The sequence below is a fragment of the Spodoptera frugiperda genome, chromosome 17 (genome assembly GCF_023101765.2).
Source record: "Spodoptera frugiperda isolate SF20-4 chromosome 17, AGI-APGP_CSIRO_Sfru_2.0, whole genome shotgun sequence".
Taxonomy (NCBI): Eukaryota; Metazoa; Arthropoda; class Insecta; order Lepidoptera; family Noctuidae; genus Spodoptera; species Spodoptera frugiperda.
In genome coordinates, this window is record NC_064228.1 from 6,564,486 (window position 1) to 6,586,879 (window position 22,394).

Here is a 22,394-nt window from a genome sequence, read left to right on the forward strand (position 1 = left end):
TTTTGGGTTTCGTTATAAAAAGGGGAGTGAAATTAACATATGTAGGTTTTATGGTAAAAAAACCAGGTGTTACTTTTCAGGAAAATGGACGGTGTAAATGTGATTTTCATTGCGTCATTTAGAACGATTTTAGATGATTTCTTTAGATTTACTAAATCACTTGACTATGGATTTTAAGTATTTTAAGGCTAGATGCTATAAAGTTTTAATTAAATTGAAGTAGTAGCTTAATCATTTAAAGTAATCAATGATAAAAATAGCACCTAGTCCTAAGTATTCCTAAAAGTTGGGCATGCATATTATCATTTTATTTTATTTTATTTATTTATTTAATCTTTATTATCAGGCTACTTTGGCCCATAGATAAATACCTTAAGGACTAACATACATATTATTATAATACAGATTATGTTAGTATATAAACTTATAACTATGTTAGTATTACTTCCTAGGGCACTTTATTTGTACGGTCGTGTGGCACTTGTCCGCGGAAGCGTCGGAACACCACTCCTTGCGGCCAGAAGTCCTCCGCCAAGACGTTGTGCAGAAAACACGTCGGTACTCGCACCACGAACGAATTGAAGTAGACGTTGCGGCGCGATTCCAACTGCTGCACTCTCAGCCTGTACTTGGTCTTCTGGCACACGTACTCCACAATGTCCTCCACCTTCGTAGTATAGTGAAGGCGGGAAATGTATACGGGAGTGTTCGGCTGGGCGACACGAATCGGGATGTTAGCCTTGATGGAAGCTGTGCCGCAGCGGTTCTTGTTAGTTCTTTGACGGCGCTTCCTCCCTTGCACCGTCACGAAACCATCTTCATCAGCCCTTGGCGCTTCCTTCTCGGGAACGGGCTTCTGTTTGAGAACACTAGGAGTGCTCGTTCTCACACACTTTTTGCTGGCGCTGCACAACTTGTCAGCTGTACGGTGTGTTTGTCGGCGGGCGCGGGAGGCCCCGCAGGGGCGGTAGCGGGCAGGCGGGGTGCGCGACTTGCGCACTCAGCTTGCTCAGCAGTCCTCGGTGACGATGACGGTGTAGACAAAACCGCTGACGCGAAACTGACCGCCGATGTGTCAGCAGCTGCTCCGCGACGCGTGTTTACGTTCGATGCCGTTGGTGACCCAGTTACTGTTACCATGTTGCGCAAATCACTAAGTTCCTTACGCAAAACGGCAACAGCAACTTGGGATGCATCTAACCTGTTCTGTACATCCACCAAGCTGGCCTTGAGGACAACGATGTCCTTCAAAAGGCTGGTCACGTCGACGTGGTCGAAAGTTACGGGAGGAAGCTTGTTGAGATCCCTCGCCACAAATGTCGGCACGTCATCCGGGTCGGTCTCCTTGAGCAGCGTGATGATGTCCTGGATGCTTTTCTTGGTCCCGTCACGCCTGCGGGACACCATCTGGTCGCACTTGTTGAGCGACTTGTACAAAAGCAGCTTACCAGCTGCCACATCTTCTTCACTGAAGTTCGTTGCGCAGATCTGGATGGCGGACACCTCGTCCATCACATCCAGTTTCTGCTGCAAGAACGCCAGCAGTTCGTTGGCTATGAGTGTCTGACTCATATCAGAAGTCGAGTAGCGGCTTCCGCCGCCACGTTAGCGTTAATATAATTAGTCACGTCGGAAAACACGACCGCATCGGATCGCTGCCACTACACGACTGTGTCATTATAAGTACAAAGTTGATAAACATTAAATAAGGATGCTTTACCCCCAGAGATGTGCTATGCTACGTTGCTGTGGATGCGTTTGGCTTCCACCAATCATATTCATTGGTACACATAGCTTAGCGCTGGTGGAAACGGAACGAAACAGCTAAGCTTTATTTTTTATATAGAAAAATGCGTGCTATAGTTAGCTTTCCTACTATCGATACATCGCATACTCGAGATACGCATCTTCCTCACACAGCTACATAGCTAAGTATCAATCGAAACGGTCACATAGTTTCACAGCTTAGCTATTACATCTTCGTAGCATAGCACAATTCTGGTAGAAAAGCACCCTGATAATAATTATATCTTACATCTTAAATTTAGTTCAGTCACTACTAATACCAATAAACTAGCAACGCCACAAAAAAACCCAACACAAACACCACTCCACACCTTTCTACGTCTCAAAGCACGTTTACACCTTGAAAGCTCATCTTTTATTCTCTAATGAGAGACAATTATTCATCCCCAAAACCTTTGCAACACATGCTGTATAAAAGCTAAACCCAACGTGTAATCAGTATCATTTTGTAACTAGTACATCAGCTGGTACAAGCAAACTCGGGTTAAATATATAGTTTGGAACTGTTCAGTGTTTTAACAAAGTTGTGTTTTAATATTATATAAAAAGTATTGTGTGTTTTGGTTTGTGAAGAAGTGTTGATTTTGACAATATGAAGGTTTGTTTTTGTTCTTTTGTTATTTGTTTAATTATTTTTAAGGTGTTAACATTATCACAGCCCTTTTTTACCTACTTTTCTTTGGTGACTATTATTTACTTAGATCTTGCATGTTGCCCGCATTACCGTGGGATAAAAGTATTCTATCACTCAAGTCAAGTCATATCCTGTGTATAAAATTTCATTAAAATCCGTTCTATAGTTTCAGTGTGGTTGACGGACAAACATTCACATTTATAATATTATTAGTGTGATTTTTAAACATTGCCACAAATTAATATGTTTTCCTGTGTCGTTGGTGCGTTTACAAACATACATTTTCACATGACTATGTACAAACAGATGGTAACAACCTAAAAATATTAACTCAAACTCAAACTCAAATCATTTATTGCATTCTAACCTAACTTGAAAATCCAATGAAAGTTCTTTCAAATCTTAGGAGCTTATATTACAAACGGAAAATCTATTCTATTTTTTTTTTTTATTTTCATGGGACAAGCCCGCCACAACCTCCCATACAGTTGCAACTCCTGTAAGCCAGGATTTATCTATTCTATTCTATTATATTTTATTCCCAAACCATGCTAATTTGATTGCTTCCTGCTTCCAGACAATCGCAGTAGCTGTACTCCTCGTGGCGTTCGCTTGTGCTGAGCCACCTCTATCAAACAGGTGACTATTGCTCCTGTATTAAATATCTGCTGCGTCATCACCATCATCACTATCTTCAGTCCATTTCCATTTTAAGGGAACAGAGAGTAAAGTTCCCTAAGAAAAGGAGGATCCTCCGGCCAGGTGAGGTGATCGTGCTTGGCGGGCTTTCTGCCCAACTGTTGTTCGTTGGGATTTTCTATCCATGTTTATTCGCATGTAAACTTCATATGTGCGATGCATGATATTTATGACGTCATCCATTGATTTTGATCGTCGATAGTCTAGATACTTCTAGACCTAGACTTCTCCAACATCACCCCACTGAGATTAACACATTGAACGCCGTGGTGGTCACCGGTGACCGACGTTAGCGGAGGTATTGCCTTCAACAGTTTTCTATTGGCAGTCAAAGACTTAAAGGTGTGATACAAGCTAATGCCCGCGGCTTCGCTCACGCGGATTATGGACGGTGTGACTAATATAAGTAGCATAAGTTACTCCTTAGTACATCAACTACCTGCCAAGTCGAACTGCGCAGTTAAATCGTAACGTGTGTCGGCTGTATTGTATGTTGTGTAGAGCAAACAGTCGAACAGATTTAACTGAATCAAATAAAGAATGGATATATGTCACACTAGCTACTTCCGCGCTGTTTCACCGCTCTGCTTGGCTCCTATTGGTTATAGCGTGATGTTTTATAGCAGGAATGGCCAACTCATATGTACTCGCGATCGACTTTTTTCTAATAGTTCCTCACGATCGACCTTTTATACAAAATATTTATGTGTACACATACCAAACATTTTGAATTTTTTTTTTATTTCTGGTCCATGATCGCTCAATAATGCTTTCGAGATCGACCGGTCGATCGCGATCGACCTGTTGGCCACCCCTGTTTTATAGCCTATAGCCTCCCTCGATAAATGCACTATTTAACACAAAAAGAATGATTAAAATCGGACAAGTAGTTCTGGAGATTAGCGCGTTCAAACAAACAAACTCTTCAGCTTTATAATATTAAGTATAGATTAATCTAAATGGATGTTCAAATACCTTTTTTTGAAACTAAACCTTTATTTTCCAGCTACTTGCCACCTCCATCTTCAAGCCGCGGAGCCGGTTACCCTCAAGGACCTGCCAACCAGAACTTTGGACCCCAGATTGTAGCGGCTCGCACCCTGGACGGGGCTCAAGGTCGAGCTGGTCATGGTGCGCACGCCCATGGTGGACATGGGGCTCAAGCTAATGGTTTTGGAAGGTAAAATATATAAATCACTAGGTCCAATACAGAAGCAACGCACTTTCGACTCTTCTAGTGTTCAAATTAAAATACTAATTAGTTTATTTGCCTTAAAACATGGTATTATAGGTGTTACAATGGAATTAGAATGTACATGTTTTGCTAAAGATACATACCTATTTAGCATGCAAACTTATGGCCTAGGTAGGCGTTATATAGTGGTAGCCTGGAGGTTTAAAACGCCAGCTTCTCGGGGTCAAAACCTACCTACGACAAGACCAATGCGACATTTTCCGAATTATATGTGCTTTCTAAGATTATTTAAACACCACTGATAAACGGTGAAGGAAAACATCGTGAGGAAACCTGGGCTTATAATTTCTAATTATAAGTTTGAAATTGCCAAACCGCGTTGAGCAAGCGTGGTGATTAATGCTTAAACCTTCTCCATGTGAGAAGAGGCTTTGGTCAGCCTAGCCAACTTATAGGCTGAAGATGATGATCAGGCGTCATATCGCATCATAACAAATTTCAAATACATAATAAACATCAAATAATTATTGTTGGTGCATGTTTTGTCTCAAGAAACTCTTTAATAGACTGATACAAATCTCCATATGTGGCACCGATTATAACCATCACCGTTTGCTCGTATACCGCCTTATCCATCTTACCAAGTTATCAAGTAAGTAACGCTTCACTCTTCTCTTCCTGTCGTCCAGGTCTGCCCAGGACCATGGAGCTGCTGCCCACGCCCGCCACGGCGCTGAAGAACCAGCTGGCTACCCCAACAGCGCAGCCAGGAACGCTCTAGAGGAGCTCAACTCTGTAAGTAGACAAAATTGACATTATACGATCTTCAAAGTACTTACCACCGTAGTCAAAGTCGTTTAATGGTTACTTAACCTAGTCCTTAGCAATTGTTTTCGGAACAAAATCGTTACTAAGGAATAGTTTAAGTACTTAATCATTAAATGTCTCTTAGTGTGGCAGTCAGCAGTCTCGGTTACTATTTTTGTTAAACAACAAGAAATGTCTCTATTTTTTGAAGAAAATTATTTAAAAGTAATCAACGTAAAACATCTTAAGCAAATATCCCTTTCGTCCAATGATGTATTTTTTTTATATGGAAAGATACGAGCTATGGATGTGTGCTATGGATGGTTTCCCTACTATTGACACATCGCCTACTCGAGTTGGGCATCTTAAAAACACATCTTCTCGCACCTTATACCTTAGTATTCACAGCTAAGCTATTACATGTTCGTAGCATAGCCACAAAGCACATCTATGGTGGAAAAGTGGTCCCATAAAAAAAAACTCTTCATACCTACCTAACTAGCGGGTTTACCGAGGCTCCGGTTCCAAAAGAGTAGGAACGGGGTGGTCTTTAGTCAGTAAGAGTCTGACACTCCCTCTACCCTCGCCCAAGGCAAGAATGATTGGATGATTCTCCCCCCTTAAAAAAAGGGACGTCCTATAGTTCATGAGTTCATAACGTCTACAGGAGCCAGCAGACTACAACTTTGGTTACATGGTGAATGATTACCAGGAGGGTACCGACTTCGGCCACCACGAGGAGAGGCAGGACGAGCGCGCACAGGGAGAGTACCACGTCGTGCTGCCTGATGGAAGGAAACAGGTGCGTAGATTTTTTTTTTTTGAAACAAGCCCGTAGTCGGGCAGACGTATTACCTGATGGTAAGCAATCGCCGCCACCCATGGACACTTGAAACACCAGAGGCGTTACAAGTGCGTTGCCGGTCTTTTCGGGGGTTAGGAATTTAAGGGTTATCGGGGATTGGGAAGATTGGGAAGGGGGAATTGAGCCTCCGGTAACCTCACTCACACAACGAAACACAACGCAAGCGTTGTTTCACGTCGGTTTTCTGTGAGGCCGTGGTATCACTCCGGTCGAGCCGGCCCATTCGTGCCGAAGCATGGCTCTCCCACACTTAAGATTCGTGGAAATCTAGCCAAGTTGTATAGAATAGAGTCAGACGTTACTTTGCGGAAATCCATGCTACACTAAGAATACAATAAATTTAATTCTGCTTGTAGATGTATTTTTGGCATAGGGTGTGTCATCACCTCAGCCCGCAATTAAATGATCATACAGCATAGGTGCAACATACACGTTACGCAACAAAACAATCGACATATGTTTTGCTCCTCCACGGAGCATCTTCAGGAAATTTTGACTCGGTAGCTCCCGCAGTCGAAATCGAATCCGGGGTGCTGCTAAAAACGAATTTATTGTATTGTTAGTCTAGTGAACTTAACAATTAATCAATCGATTTTAAAAGTTCTATAATAACTTGTTCTAAATGGTCGTATAGGTCCTATTTCCAGGTAAATGATTATGAGTTCAATTCTTAAGTCGGGAAAGCTAAATCTGTAATCTGTGGTAACCATCACAAATCCCAGTCCTTATACTGCAAGCTGTCTTTTTACAGTTTAACTTAAAATTAAACACAGTTCGATGGCAGTGGTATAAAAAATACATTTTCTCTCCAGACCGTGAGCTACGAAGCTGATGAACGTGGCTTCAAACCTCAGATCTCCTATGAAGACTCTGAAGACCTGGCTCGTTCAGGAGGTTACGACGGCAATGCGAACAACGCCCGCAGCAACCAAGCCAACGGTTACAGCAACCACGGTAACCATGGCAACGACAACGGTTACCATGGCAACGACAACGGTTACCATGGCAACGGAAACGCCCGCGCTAACGGTTACTGACTCAAACATGGCCGCGTTCTAAACGCTGTTCTAATTTTGAATGTGTATTTTTTTCTTTAATTCTTTTATTATTATTGTGTAAAATGTAAAAAAAATATTGTGTTCGTAATGGTAACTTTTTAAATTCATTTATTGATTTGATTAAATTATTTAAGATCAAAATTATTTTTATCTTTATTTCAACTAAACCCTACTTACCTATCGAAATTTAAGTAATTTTTATCTATTGTCACATTAAATTAGCAATTTTTAATCAATTAATTGAATAGTAAACAATCTTAGACCTACAATAGGCTGTGTGAGAAGAGGCCTTCAGTCAGCAGTGGCCACTTATAGGCTGTTGATGATGATGATCATGAAACAAGCTCTCACTTCAAGTTCCGAATTTAAAAATAAAAAATGTCATCATAGAATATAGTCTTTTTTGAGGGAGGGGGAATCATCCAATGGCTTCGCCCTCGGACGGCGAGCTACCCTTGCTCGCCTCCCTAAACCTTCTTCCAAGTCTGAAAACTAATAAGCTGAAAACCGCATTAAAAAACGGTTCAGCCAGACGCGAGATAATCGCGCATAAACACACATACATACATGCCAAACTGAGAACCTGGTTCTTTTTTTATGTCAGTTAAAAAAAATGCTAAATGCTTTATTTAAGCTTGACATCTCTAACTTAAATATAAAAAAAAATCTATAAATAGATGAAGAATACTCTTTTGTTTTTATAAGAATGACGTCACAAAATTTAGTTGTTCGGTCCCAAAGTAAATAGTTCGCTATGTCCACATGTCCACAATAATTAGCAGAGCGGAACCAATGTGTGGCCTTGGGCCATAACTAGGTATTTCTATTTAAGTACCTACTTCTTTAATTAGATTTCCGCATTTAACTAAAAAGCTGTTTGTTGATAGAAGAACAGATAATGTCACTACTACTCCAGTAGGATTTTTTCCTGTCTCGTGTTCGTGTTTACAAAAATATAATTTCACATGCATTCGACACCCAGACCCGAAACAACAATTTGCGGATTATATAAAGAGTTGTTCCACCCGGGAATGGAACCCGCGAACAAAATAGGGATGATAATAAGGTACCACGATGCTTAATAACGCTGGAGAAAAATGATTTGTTAAATAAAACTAAAGGTTTTTGAAGAACCACCCAACAACTAACAACATGTACAATTCCAGACTCGGGGATTACTAAAAATTTTAAGAAGTAAAAGTTGAGTAACACAATATGAAACTTCATTTATAAAGATCATATCGTTAAGGTCATTGGTCAAAAGAAATTTAAAGTTGACACAAGTATTTGTAACTTCAAGTCATGGAACAAAACTTCTCATACCAGGGCGAGGGGAAAGAGAGTATCAGACTCTTACTGACTAAAAACCACCCCGTTCCTACTCCTGCTTGTCGAGCCGGAGCCCCGGTAAACCCGCTAGGTAGTCCGCAGGTCCGGAGACTCATGCACGCTACACCATCGTATCGCTCTCATTTGACACAAAAATGTCTAACCTATCAGTAAAATATTACTTACAGTCAGAAGCTTTAACAAACTGACAACAAAATCAACGTAAGATTAATATTGGAATGTAAATTAATAAAAAATAAAATATTTGAAAATGGCGGCTTACTCACATGAAGTTACTGGAAAAGTTCTACTAGTATCAAGACACAACGGGACTCTTATTCATAAGCAACGTGGATAAACACAGCCAATCTTAAAGTTCTCTATGTAAAAGTCAGTAAAAAAGCAGAAAATGCTAATTTAACCGAACAATATTGTTTATATTAAGTACTTTCCATAAATTCAATCAAAAGTTTCACTTAAACTTACAATCTCAAAGAAGAATCAAAATAATCAGACTATTAACGTACCTATTAGTCTCGAAAACGAATTCAAAATCACCAACTGTAAACCCCATTAATCTTCACCGAGTGATCAATTGGAATAATCAATCGAAACTACCAATTCTACCTACCCCACTTAGACAACAGAATCTTGACCTTGACTAGTTAATCCGAACAATTAATCCACATTAAAAATTGCACAACGATAACTCAATTAAATCGGCGTTCAGTAAATATTTGGACAAAATATTGATCAAGGCTTTTTGGTCTATTGTTTGATTTATCTCCGTATATAAACTGGGCCGACCGAACATTGAGCATCATTCGAAGAACCAGTTCTTTAGATCTCACACAACATGAAGGTAACAAGCCCTTTGATATTATTAAAATATTCTTCCTTCCTTTCAATGTTTTTCTCAAATCGTTCCGCTCTATTTATATTCAAATGAATTTGTTATTATAATCATCGAGTGATTTTGTTTTCTAATATGTTTTGTTAAAAAACAGGAACAAAATACTCATCTCCTTTCTTGCCTAAAGCTTGTTTATCTCAATATAACTAAGGCATTAAATTCCGCATTTAAGTTAAATATGTGATCATACATAATTACATACATAACCTCACGCCTATCTCCCATGGGGGCAGGCAGAGGCAATGGAATGCCAATTGCTACGATTCTTACACACATCTTTCGCTTCATCAACAGTCATCAGTAAATATTATGTAATCATTAACTAATTCATTTTAAATAATCTTAATCAATCACTCACAAGACGCTGATTATAGCTTTCCCAATAACTTTCAGTCTAGTCGATTGGAAGCGATCTGTATCCAACCATTCCTTACTTACAACTCATCAACCAATATTAATAATCTATTTATCGTCAAAATAATCATGTTTAATTGTGTAAAGAAGAAAGGAGTAGAACTCCTTGCCGGAGTCTGTGTTTCTTGATGGGTATAACCTGGGTGTCTTCAAAGCCCGAGTGAATAGGTTGCTTATGGGCAGACGTGCTCCATCGTAGGCCGCATCATCACTTACCATCAGGCGAGATAGCGGCTAAACGTCGGCCCATTTAACATAAAAAATAAAGAAAAAGAAGTAAAATTCCATTTCATCTTCTATTCCTCCATTCAGGTCATCATTGCTATCATTTTCGCCATCGGCTCCGTGTCGGCTCTGGGCTCTGGACCCTACCTACCCAGTGGATGGAGGCCTTCAGGTCCCAGCTTCTACCTGCCTTCGGAAGTCGCGGTAAGTACTATGTTATTATAACTACACGTACCAGTGAGTACGTGTCAGTAATTAATAAAAAAGTAAGAACTGCAAATAAAAAGCTCTCCTTAGCTTTTATCAAAGAACTAGCCAAATCCGCGCGGTTTCACCCGCTCTGCTTGGCTCCTATTGGCCATAACGTGATGTTTGTGCCTATAGCCTTCCCCGATAAATGCACTATTCAACACAAAAATAATGATTGAAATCGGACCAGTAGTTTCGGAGATTAGCGCGTTCAAACAAACAAACAAACTCTTCAGCTTTATAATATTAGTATAGATTTGTTATTTTTGTCTCAAAATAAATGTTCACCTTAAAATTCCTCTTTACAATCATAATCCCAACTTTACAGAAATCATCAGAGGGTCCAGTGAAGGAGAACCTTCTTCAAGAGACTGAAGCCTCCGGTTCAGACGCTCTCAGGGAATATGGACCCCCGAAAGAGGAAGAAATCCAGTACAGCGTGAACCAAGGGCTTCCTGATGTGGCTACTGAACAGACCTTCTTTGTACAATCCCTGGCTACCCAGGAACTGCAGGCTGGAGCTGGTGAATCCGTTGCCGTCGAAGGTAAGGATTAGTTTAAAAGTAAAATGTAGAAATCGGTAGAAATTGAAGTAGATGAAAAGTAAAGTGAATAACATAAGTTACTAAGATAAAAAAAATAGCTTAACAAAAATTAGCTTTAGCTACCTCTAATAAAGATAAGAATTATATACCTCTTAAATTCCATTGTCACTTAGTAATCGTAAAAGATACGTAAACGCAAGCAACGTAGCAAAACTTATTTTTTATAACACTATAGGTATAAATAAATACCACACATAGAACAATAATATAAATCAATTATACTAAAGTAGATAGAGGCCAAACGTCGGCCCATTTAACATAAAAAAAAAATACTAAAGTAAACAACTCAATACTATTATTACAGTTAACACAGAATCCGCCGCCATAGTAGAAGAAGTAGCATCAACTGCTGAAGCTGTAGCTGAGAAAATCGAACAAGCTGAGGTCATCTCCGAAGTCCAGCCCACTTTGGAAGCTGTAGCTGAAGTAGTCGAGCAAACTGAAGCTGCCCAGGCTGTTGAAGCCACAGAAGCAGCTGTAGCAGACATTGTGGAACCAACTGCCGCTGTCGAAGAAGTGATAGTGGCTGAGGAGGTTGTACCTACTGTGGTAGTGGAAGAGGCTGTTCCTACTGCTGTTGTTGAAGAAGCGGTGGTTGAGAAAGTAGCTCAAGGTGTTAACAACATCGCTGAAGCTATTGTTCAGGTTGAGACTGAGGCTAATGCTGCTGAGGTAATTATAATGTCAATTGCTATAGTTTAACTTATAGTTCATGATAGAGATTATATTTATTTGATTGTTTTCTCTTGCAGGCTGTTGAATCTGCTGTGGAAATCAAACAGAAGGTTTCAGGGTAAGCTTTAGCTCAATTTCATTCAAAAATATACCTTATTCATAGGTATTAAGAATATCTTTTAAATAAAAAGAACAACAGTAGTAAATCAAACTTTAAGAAATCAAACAAAATTTTTAAATCTAATGTGATAAGTGGATGATGCATGAAAAGCCTGATGACTGTTGATGAAGCGAAAGAGGTGTGTAAGAATCGTAGGAATTGGCGTTCCATTATCTTTGCCTACCTCATGGGATACAGGGGCCTTAGTCTGCTATTACAATTGTGTCAGAATGGTCGATCACTGAGCAGTGCAAGAGGGACGGAGCTATGTAGGTTGTATAGCTCCGTCCCTCTTGCACTGATGCAGAATAAGGCCCCAGGTGTGCGGTTATGATAAGTGATATTGTTTCCAGATCCCTGCAACAGGCTCCTGAAGGTTTCCTCGAATACGGACCCCCTGGCTTCAGGGAATACGGACCCCCTAAGTCTGCTGCAGTTCAGGTAAATGCCAGAGAACCATAATTATTATATTTTATGGGCCGAACATTAATCCTGCCATGTTAAAAAAAAATGAAAAAAGTTCTTACATAATATGTCTTATCTGTTTACAAAAAAACATCTTCAGTCGTACCATTGATCGCAATAATATATTCATGTCGCCATTTTGGTACCTATTTTCAAACTTTTAAGGTCTAAAATTGCAACTAATAATTTGTCTTTTTATTTACAGGCCGCCCCCGAGAACAACGAAGTGAGAAGGAGACGTTTCTCACCCAAATTCAAGTAAATATTCGATAAATTAAATAAGTATAGGTACTAAATAGCGATAGAACATCACACATTAACTTTATGTTATTTCCCCAGGTCCCACAAGAAACACTAAATGTGAAAAACCTAAACACTAGACCGATGGCAGCCAACAACAACGGATTTCGTGGAACACTTCTTATTTAAAAAAGCAAATTAAAAAAAACACTTTCGCTATTAGAGTTTTTTGACAGCTGTCCGCCATCTTTGATTTGCAATTGGCGGGAAATTGTTGACAGTTGTTTGACAGTTCGCTGTCTCAACTTGATTTGAGGTTATATTAATACATCTAAACTTTTAATAGCAAAAGACAATAAAATAATATGTTTATGTATGTAAATAACTATTATGAATAATTGTTTTACATATCTTCGGATGTTAAAAATAATTGCATGTGATAACTAATTAAATAAATGAATCTTTAATTAATATTTTATCTTTTTTATTTGATACCTATTTGGTCGTTTTTATTTGTAGTACCTAGCTATAAAAACAAATAACACTACACTCATAGACATACACATAGGTCTTTGATTATATATAAACAGTATGGAGATCACTCATATGATTTAAATGAAACTACAAGTACTTGTTGTAAAATTGAAATTTTCCAACATGATAATGAAATTAAACAAGTATTAAATTCTGTGGGATCAGCTCCATGTTTCTTTACCATAAAAGCACTGTAATTTTGTAGGTTGTCTAGGAATTTTACGGACATACGGCGCGGTTGTTATAATGCCATATTTGTAAAGAGTGTCCAAATTAGCTCAAAGAGAATAATGCACTTTTTGGCTTAACTACTGGCTTATTTCACAAATTATCTGGGACGAAAATGTTCTCCTTAAAATTATATAAAATATATTCCATGACAGCATATGTAGGTATATCTTTTATGGTTGACTCACAATAACACGTGTGACTCCCGATAGCTTAGCAGTTCGGAGCTTTCTGATTATATTTGTCTACTCTTATGGTGGCTACACACGTAGCGGTATACCGGGACTGAAAACTTGTGCAAGTATACCGGAGCGTGTGTGTAACAAAAAGGGGGTATACATTTACATGTCTATTGCACGGTTTCTAGATAGCATAACAATTAACAAACGATACTGGAAGGGTTTTTTAAACTCATGTTTTCATGGTACCAAATTACCTATGAATTTTTCCAATCGCGCCGCCGCGCGTATCAAAATTAGGTAGACATGTACTAGGCGATCAGATTTACAGAAGAAATGTTTCGTAATAAATTAGCGAGTGATCCCTGTAGTGTTATGACACGTTTGTATGATTTGAAATCAAGAACTATGCGATACCAAAGTATTTGGTACTAATTTTTTTTAAACGTATTTTAAGCTGAAACTTCGTGTAGAGATTCTATTCAACCTGTATTCATCAGCGTTTCTTTATGTATATGGTCATTTTGTTACACGTTATAAACTACTCAAAACTAAATAGGGCCCACCATGTTTTTTTGCTCTAACTTAAAATTGAACCGAAAAATTCAGTTTTTATGAATGTACAAGTTTCAAGTGGGCTTTCAGGAATACTGTAAAACAGAAACAATAGAAACTTTGGTGTATTTTGTTTATTTAATCAATAAATTACACAAAAATATGGAGTTTGTTATTTTTTAATAACGAGTGGGCTCTCCTCTGCTCCGTACGCACTCTCTGAGCCTATTTTAGACACTTTCAATCAAGTGCGTCACGGTTTCTTCCGGTATTTGTTCCCAACAGAGTTTCAGGGCGTTTATGAGTTCCTGCTGGCTTTTCACATTACTGTAATTTTCTTTCAGGCGTCTTTTGAGCTGATCCCACAAATGTTCAATGGGGTTGAGGTCGGGACTCATGGCCGGCCATGGTAAGATGGTGATATTGGCTTCAGAGAGTGCTCTTTGTGTAAGACGAGCTGTGTGTGCACGAGCTTTATCATGCATAAAGACAAAGTTATTGCCCAATCTTTGTGAAAATGGGATGACATGAGGCCGGACTACTTGCTCGATGTAACTGGAGGCGGTTACGGTACCTTCATTTAGAATTACAGGCTCTGTTTTGGCATATAAGCTAATTCCACCCTATATCATAACACTGGGACCCCCAAAACGGTCTGTTCCATGAATGCAGGGTTCAGAAAAACGTTCCCCTTCTCTTCTCCACACGCGTACCCGTCTGTCGTCACTATAAAACTTCACTTTACACTCGTCGGTAAAGAGCACATTCTTCCAGTTGTCCATGGTCCATTCCAAATGCTCGTGAGCGTACCTTAAACGTGCCGCACCCCTCGTCAGTTTCAGTCGAATAGCTCGTACTCTGAAGCATTGTCCATCTTCATGAAGCCGATTCCAAATGGTTTGATCGCTGACTCTCGTTCCTGTAGGTTACCGTAGTCGAGTTTGTAAGGTACGAGCGGTTACAGTACGCTCCCGGCGCGCAGTCAATCTTAGGTATCGATCTTCCTGGGCAGTTGTAGCCCGAACTCTTCCTGACCCAGGTCTCCTGGCTACACTTCCCGTCTCCTGATACCGTTCCCAAACGTTTCGGATAGCTCGTCGTGATACACCGAGCTGCATAGCCACAGACCTCTGAGACTCTCCCTCCTGAAGCAAAGATACCGCTCTTGCAGCGGTTTCCATGTCCATATGTCGGCGAAAACCAGGCATAGTGTTCACAATGAATACAGAAATCAATCAAAATCGTTAAAAACGTGAGTGTTCCACAACAGCGTTTAGTGTAGACTGAAAACATAAGTGACTGAGAATTTGTGCAATCGATGTTTTTTTCCAGTATTTCAGTTTTTAGCCACCCTCTTGAAAACAATATGTATGCTGTCGGAATAAACATTGATAAGGCACTCCTAAACATGTCAGCTTGACGGTTAAATGCATAACTTTGTCAAAAACTACTTAAATAATTATATATTAACCGAAATTGTGACTAATTCGAAGTGGGCCCTATTTTGTTTTGAGTAGTTTATATATACCTAGTATATGAGCTTTTTTGAACCCTAGTCAACAGTGATGAATTATAATAATAATCATCATCAAAATAAAAATAGGGCGCTGGTAAGCGCTCGGGATTCGCTACTTAAAACATATTTTGAAAGTAGCGAAAACCTCTATGATACACACTCGATCCTGTACTGTGAGGCGGTAGCAGCTTGTCGAGTGGCTAACGTCAGATTCTCGAATCTTGACGCAGCAGTCCGACCAAAACCAGCAGTACCAGCCTGGCAGTGCAGGATTGAGCGTCGTATCAGTGAGGCCAGGGTGCTTATCGGCAAACTATCCTGCTTCAGGGAGGGCAATACTCGTCCTAGAGTGATGCGCTTTGTAAGACGTGCATTTGTGGGGACTGAAACCAGTCCTCATGAATACATGTCGCATGTTACAGAGCGCATCGACTTCCTGAAGCAGAAAGTCTACGCATGGGCAAATCGTATCAGGCGGTACAAAAAACGAGTTGAGCGATATACTCAGAATCGCATGTTCCAAAGAGATCAGAGATGGGTATATAGAAATTGGGAACGATCCAACCAAGATGTGACTGATGGGCGGCGACCGGATGATGAAGCCACTAACACATTTTGGCGCAACATCTGGTCGGTGCCTGTCAGCCACACAGAGGATGACTGGATTTGTGATGTTGAGCGAAAGTGTGAAACTGTGCCAGAGATGGAGGAGGTGATAATCACCTCCTCTGATGTGAGCAGTGCAGCCTGTTCGGTCCCAAATTGGAAATCACCGGGGCCAGACGGGCTGCACAACTTCTGGCTCAAATGGTTCACCAGTTCACACGCTCGCTTAGCATCACAGTTCCAGGCAGCTTTAGAAGCTGATCGTTGCCACAATTTCTAACAACAGGCGTTACCCATCTGCTCCATAAATCAGGTAGTTCCACTGAACCCAAAAATTATAGACCAATTACATGTTTACCAACGGTCTATAAACTTCTTACATCTATTTTGAGAACAAAAATAACAAAACATATTGAAAAACATTCCATTATGTCTGTATCTCAAAATGGATGTAGGAAGGGGTCTCGTGGAACTAAGGAGCTACTCCTCATTGATATGGTTGTAAGCCAACAGGTTCGTCGGTCGCAAAAGAATTTGTCTACATGCTGGATAGATTATAAAAAGGCATATGACTCTGTGCCACATACATGGCTCATGAGGGTGCTGGAGTTGTATAAGATAGATGCAACTCTACGCGCCTTCTTGCAGTCATGTATGAGGCAATGGAGTACTGTGCTTTGCTATCCGGGATGTAGACAAATCCAAGGGAGTGAAGAACCTGTAAGGATAGTGCGAGGAATATTCCAGGGTGACAGTCTGAGCCCACTATGGTTCTGCTTGGCCTTGAATCCTCTCAGTACTTTATTGGAGGCTTCAGGGCTAGGCTATCCTTTGCGGAGAAGGGGTCTAGTCATATCCCACTTGCTTTACATGGATGACCTCAAGTTGTTTGCTCCAAATAATAAACAACTGATGGAACTACTGAAAAAAACTGAAAAATTTAGTAGTTCCATCAGAATGGAATTTGGAGTAGATAAATGTGCTGTCATGCATGTGAAGCGAGGTGGGATTGTGGAATCTGAGGGTCTAGAGCTCTCAGATTTCACAAAACTAAGAACGCTCTCCGCAAATGATACTTACAAATACCTGGGTATGTCAGAGGGATTAGGCTTTAATGGACCGGACATGAAACAATCGTTACGGGAACGCTTCTTTGGCCGCCTGAATAAAGTGCTGAAAAGTTCATTAGCAGGCGGAAACAAGGTGCGAGCCTATAACGGTTATGTCATGCCGGTCCTGATGTATTCTTTTGGTATACTCAAGTGGACTCAGACTGAACTTGACGCCCTGGATAGGCGAGTCCGAACATTGCTGACTGCAAATCGTATGCATCACCCTCGTTCATCGATCATGAGGTTGTACATCCCGCGGAAGTGTGGGGGTCGAGGCTTATTAAATGCTAAGACCCTTCATAACCGTGAGGTGTGCAACCTCAGGGAATATTTCCTGAAAGTAAACGAGGGTATGCATCGAGAAGTAGCAGCAGTGGACAATGGATTCACTCCACTATCTTTAGCAAAAGAGAACTGGCGCAAACCTGTGGTATTAAGCGTCAATGACCGCAAGGAGGTATGGCATAGCAAGGAGCTCCACGGACGCTTCTTCCGGGCCCTTCATGGACCCAGTGTAGATTTTCTGGCGTCCGTATCTTGGCTACGATTCAGTAATCTCTTTGGTGAAACTGAAGGATTTGTCTGTGCAATTATGGACGAAGTTATCCTTACGAATAACTACCGGAAATATATTATTAAGGATGGGACCGTTGACATATGTCGGGCATGTCATAGTCCTGGTGAATCCATAAGACATATAATTTCTGGTTGTGGTCGTTTGGCTAATGGTGAATATTTGCATAGACATAATCAGGTGGCCAAGATTATCCAACAGCAACTTGCTTTGCACTACCAACTTGTTGAGTTTGAGGTTCCATACTACAAGTATGCGCCCGATCCAGTTCTCGAAAACGGCCATATCACGTTGTACTGGGATCGATCTATCATCACTGACAGGACTATTGTAGCCAATAAACCTGATATAGTGGTGATAGATCGGCAAACGCGCCGCGCGATTATAGTCGATATCACCATTCCTCATGACGAGAACCTCGTGAAAGCTGAAAAAGATAAACAAATAAAATATCTTGACTTGGCTCACGAGGTTGTCGACATGTGGAGTGTGGATTCGGCTATCATTGTGCCGATAGTCGTGTCGGCCAACGGATTAATACCCAACAGCCTCGACAATCACCTTAGGAGGCGTTGATGGGGTTGGGCGGATGGATCAAGCTGGGCCTGATGCAGAAGGCAGTACTCCTCGAAACGGCACGTATTGTGAGGAGGTTTCTGTCTCTGGAGCCCTAACCACCGGTAGCTTGGACCATGTTCCCGCTACTGGTCGGCTCCTATTTTTATATTTTTAAATATTATTTTATATTGTGTGTTTTAAATATTATTTAAAAATGTAAATTTAGAGAATTTTAAATAAATATAGTGATCATCATCATGATTATAATTCATCACTGTTGCACATCACAACAATCAAATAAATATAATGAGAGGGTTGGTAGATGGCTGGAATTTCTTGTGTGCTGTCCCGTATCCAGTAATCTTACTTTGCTATCCCGGAATGAAATATCGCGCTGCGTGAGTAGCGGGGCGGGAAGGGTGAGTTCTAGGTACCTACTTAAGTCCTACTTTTACAGTTTAGTCTCGGATGGGACACTAAAGCTCAGATTCCATTCGTGGCCTTAGAAATGTTCAGGAAATGATTTGTCTAGATCTGGCAACCCCACTATTGACCGGTCTTTTTTTTGAGGGGGGAAAGTCATCCAATAACTTCTCTCGCCTTGGGCGAGGCGAGAGGGAGTGTCAGACTCTTACTGACTAAAAACCACCCCGTTCCTACTCCTGCTTTCCGAGCCGGAGCCCCGGTAAACCCGCTAGGTAGTCCGCAGCTCCTTGACCGGTCTATGTTTATAATTAATCACCGTTGATTTATGTAGAAAAATGGGTGTAAAATGACGCATGGTCCATTCGTAAATGGTAATTAACAGGTCCCATTTTGCCGTTTTTAAGTCAATATGAAATGTGACAAAAATTCTTGGACTGCGTCAAGTAAGTCCTTTCCAATCGTGTACGTCTGTAGATTTCGTCATCGCTTTATATTTGTGCATTTAATATTTGTTCATACAAACTAGTTAGTGCATCGCCGTAGTTTGTCGTAGCAGACTGCATGATTGATGCAGTGACGAAAAGTGATAACGGCATTTTCTGAGAATGATCCTTACCTATTATTTCACCCTCCCTTTTTGTTTTATTTCTTCCTGCTTCTTGATTGCATCGTTGATCGAGTAGTTGTAAATGCGACTGGTGTGTGTGTCGGGTTCGATTACCGGGTCGGGCAAAGTATTACTGGGCATGTTTCGGTTTTTCGAAAATTTTTCGGTAGTAACACGGAGTCTGCAATTGTGCCCAGTATATGGCAATAGGCTCACCCCCTATTACATGAGACTTGTAATATAAATGGTGAAAAGTGGGTGTACATTGTATAGCGGCATTACGTGCCATAATATGCATCTCTGCCTAACCTTTCGGGGATAAAACGCGTGACACTCACGACACAGGAGCAAATCCTAATGTGGGACAAAAACATAATTATCGAATCTATATAAAAGTTATTACAGTAGCTATTACAAAAGCAATTCTGTTGAAACTGAATACATTTTCATTTCTTTTGCGCAAAAGTTTTCCTACATGTCTGTTTGTCTGTATTATAATGGCCGAAAATTAACTGATCTATCTAAAGATTCGAATCCAAAGGATCGATCAATTTTGTTACAGAAACTCACAAAAATTAACCTTAATCCTAATGATAATAACCTTAATGATTTTGAATTGAATTTTGTTAATAATTTCAGCCTTTTGAGGGATGAAAATCGTAAAATCACTCCTCCCACCTTGGGTAATGCGAGAGGCAGTGTTAGACTCTGACGGACTAAGCACCACGCTGATCCTACTCATGCTACCAACCGGACTTATAAAACAAATGGTGAAAAGTAAGTGTACATTGTATAGCTGCATGACGTGCCGTAATGTGCAACTCTGCCTACCCCTTCGGGATAAAATGCGTGACGTCGCATTAATTTTCAATCTATTAACAAAAATAGAAACTTTTGGAAAGTTGTTCAATTGTGACTAGTGTTTTTAAACAGACGAAGTCGGGTAGACAAATATTTAATAATATGTATATTCGGGAATCTACATAGACGGTGACGAACAAATTATCTTAGATTTAATTTTTAATAAATAATAATGACTCAATCATTACATATTAGCATTTTTATGGGAAAGATGGGTATAAATGGTGGAGTACTCTTAATTTCCAACATTAAGTATCTAAGCCTCGATTGGAAAACAGTAAAATGTTTTCAAATAAGCTTATTTTGAACACCATCGTGGTTGTCTCCATTTTATTCATGTGAGTTAAGCATTTAATATTTACTTCATTCTTTTATCTTCATTATTTTTTATAACAAACTTTGTTTCACACTAGGATTGGGTAGGATTTTCTTGTTTCCTAATTCCTAAATTATTGCAACATCACGCCTTTTATCCCCGAATGGTTAGGCACATTATGTACACCCACTTTTCATAATTTATGTTATAAGTCCCATTTAATAGGGGGTGAGCCTATTATGCTACTGAGAAATTATCGAACAACCGAAAGAGCCCAGTAATACTTTGCTTGACCCGGGAATAGAACCCGAAACATCGAGACCTTTTGTCCGGCAGTCGTACTTGCGACCACTTGACCAACGATGCAGTCATCTGAATTAATCTAACAATTATAAATAGGTAATTGTTTGTAACGAAGTATTCCTATTTCAGCAGCTGCGCCCCAATGGTCCAGAGTTACAGGATCCTGGTATTCAATCCAGATGAGCAAATGAATAGATACGCCTGGGACCACAAGAGGTCGGAATCCTATGAACAGAATATGATTTCGTCCACCAACAAATCGCCAGTAGATCCTAGCTGCTTATCTGAGCCATGCAAGTGAGTTCATTGCATTTATTTACTCATTTCTACCACTCTGCCTGCGTCCCCGTGGGATAAAACAGTAGCCAGTGTTTTAGACTCCGGAGAAGACAACGTAAAAGGTTACCGGGGCTCGGGCTCAAAAGCCGGAGTAGGAACAGGGTGGTTTTTAGTCAGTAAGAGTCTAACACTCCCTTTCGTGCTTCATGTATTGTATGGTAAACTTTTAGCTAACCAGTCCTCTTGCTATCCCAAATACCTGATCTCATCAGTAGGTATCACACTCCAAAAATGTACTTATAGATATAGATTAAAATATACTATTTTTCTTCCAGTCCCGATGACCTGGCACCCAGGCCCCTACCCGATATGAGTGCAGATGAAAAACAAAAGTCCAGTATTAATAATAGACACAAAAAGGTAACTCACTCTATCTATTTCCCTCTCTCTCCCTCTATCTACCTATCTCTCTCTTTTAAAACTGTCATGTTCTCCTATGTCATAATCATGGTTGCATTTGCTAACTTCTAACACCTTTTTATAGTATATGATCACCTGATGGTAAGCAATTACCGCCGCCCATGGACACTTGAAACACCAAAAGCGTTATAAGTGGGTTGCCGGCGTTTTGGGGGTTTGGTATTTAAGGGTTATCGGGGATTGGGAAGATTGGGAAGGGAGGTAATTGGATCTCCGGTAACCTCACTCACACAACGAAACACAACGCAAGCGTTGTTTCACGTCGGTTTTCTGTGAGGCCGTGGTATCACTCCGGTCGATTCGGTCCATTCGTGCCGAAGCATGGTTCTATTCTATACGATTCTAAGCTATCTGATCACCGCTTTTCAGTAAACTTGGTTGCGCCGTTCTTGAGTTAACTAACACAAATTTCTTTATATATAAATATCGATATATTTACATAATACTTTACTTTCTTTCAGTTCGGTGCGTCCAAAATCTTTTACTGGCCCATGTTCGAAGAACAAATGTGAATAGACCACACTCGCTGCCAAAGACCAATATTTTAATGTACCGAATGAGATTATTGTACCGAATGAGATTATTAGAATTAAGTGATAAATAATGATAATTTATTGAATAAAATGTTGTTATTTTAAGAGTTAAATCGTATTTTTTTTTTAATTTCGTCACGCCCTTTACCTCCGAAGTTTAGGCATTGGTGCACATTATGCACGTAATGCCACTGTACATTATTGTACATCCACTTTTCACAATTTATGTTGTAAGTTCCATGTAATGTGCGAGCGGCGCGTCGCGTTCCGCGCGCGCCTCAAAGAGCCATCAGACCACCACAGATGGGGCCCAATAGGGCTGATGCCTGATCCGGAGCTGCGGACTACCTAGCGGGTTTACCGGGGCTCCGGCTCGAAAAGCAGGAGA

At 40.3% G+C, this 22,394-nt stretch overlaps 5 protein-coding genes across 7 annotated transcripts; 4 read left to right on the plus strand and 1 right to left on the minus strand.

The window, feature by feature from the left end:
• Positions 1-448: 448 nt before the first annotated feature.
• On the minus strand, positions 449-1,572 carry LOC118266829 (uncharacterized). The gene is made up of 2 exons (XM_050699670.1): positions 928-1,572; positions 449-856 (listed from the first exon to the last, which is right to left on the minus strand). The coding sequence occupies exons 1-2, from the start codon at positions 1,570-1,572 to the stop codon at positions 449-451; spliced, it is 1,053 nt and encodes a 350-aa protein (XP_050555627.1).
• Positions 1,573-2,115: 543 nt separating this feature from the next.
• On the plus strand, positions 2,116-7,205 carry LOC118276873 (pro-resilin-like). Of its 2 annotated transcripts, none has more exons than XM_050699906.1 (6): positions 2,116-2,404; positions 3,018-3,079; positions 4,146-4,319; positions 5,024-5,129; positions 5,854-5,943; positions 6,819-7,205. In XM_050699906.1, exons 1-6 carry the CDS (start codon positions 2,399-2,401, stop codon positions 7,041-7,043), a joined length of 663 nt encoding a protein of 220 aa, XP_050555863.1. In that variant the 5' UTR covers positions 2,116-2,398; the 3' UTR covers positions 7,044-7,205. The 2 variants fall into 2 exon arrangements, with proteins under 2 accessions (XP_050555863.1, XP_050555862.1); XM_050699905.1 differs by having other exon boundaries at positions 2,128-2,404; positions 5,809-5,943.
• A 1,923-nt stretch (positions 7,206-9,128) lies between these two features.
• LOC118276728 (uncharacterized) lies at positions 9,129-12,812 on the plus strand. The gene is made up of 8 exons (XM_050699903.1): positions 9,129-9,255; positions 10,033-10,149; positions 10,523-10,739; positions 11,104-11,471; positions 11,552-11,592; positions 11,988-12,075; positions 12,305-12,357; positions 12,439-12,812. The coding sequence occupies exons 1-8, from the start codon at positions 9,250-9,252 to the stop codon at positions 12,455-12,457; spliced, it is 909 nt and encodes a 302-aa protein (XP_050555860.1). The 5' UTR covers positions 9,129-9,249; the 3' UTR covers positions 12,458-12,812.
• Positions 12,813-15,400: 2,588 nt separating this feature from the next.
• LOC126911623 (uncharacterized) lies at positions 15,401-16,237 on the plus strand. Its single transcript, XM_050699672.1, has one exon. The coding sequence runs from the start codon at positions 15,401-15,403 to the stop codon at positions 16,235-16,237; it is 837 nt and encodes a 278-aa protein (XP_050555629.1).
• Positions 16,238-20,332: 4,095 nt separating this feature from the next.
• On the plus strand, positions 20,333-22,113 carry LOC118276930 (uncharacterized). 2 transcript variants are annotated; one of them, XM_050699911.1, is made up of 4 exons: positions 20,333-20,433; positions 20,844-21,011; positions 21,329-21,413; positions 21,935-22,113. In XM_050699911.1, the coding sequence occupies exons 1-4, from the start codon at positions 20,378-20,380 to the stop codon at positions 21,983-21,985; spliced, it is 360 nt and encodes a 119-aa protein (XP_050555868.1). In that variant the 5' UTR covers positions 20,333-20,377; the 3' UTR covers positions 21,986-22,113. The 2 variants fall into 2 exon arrangements, with proteins under 2 accessions (XP_050555868.1, XP_050555869.1); XM_050699912.1 differs by having other exon boundaries at positions 20,336-20,433; positions 20,847-21,011.
• Positions 22,114-22,394: the final 281 nt, after the last annotated feature.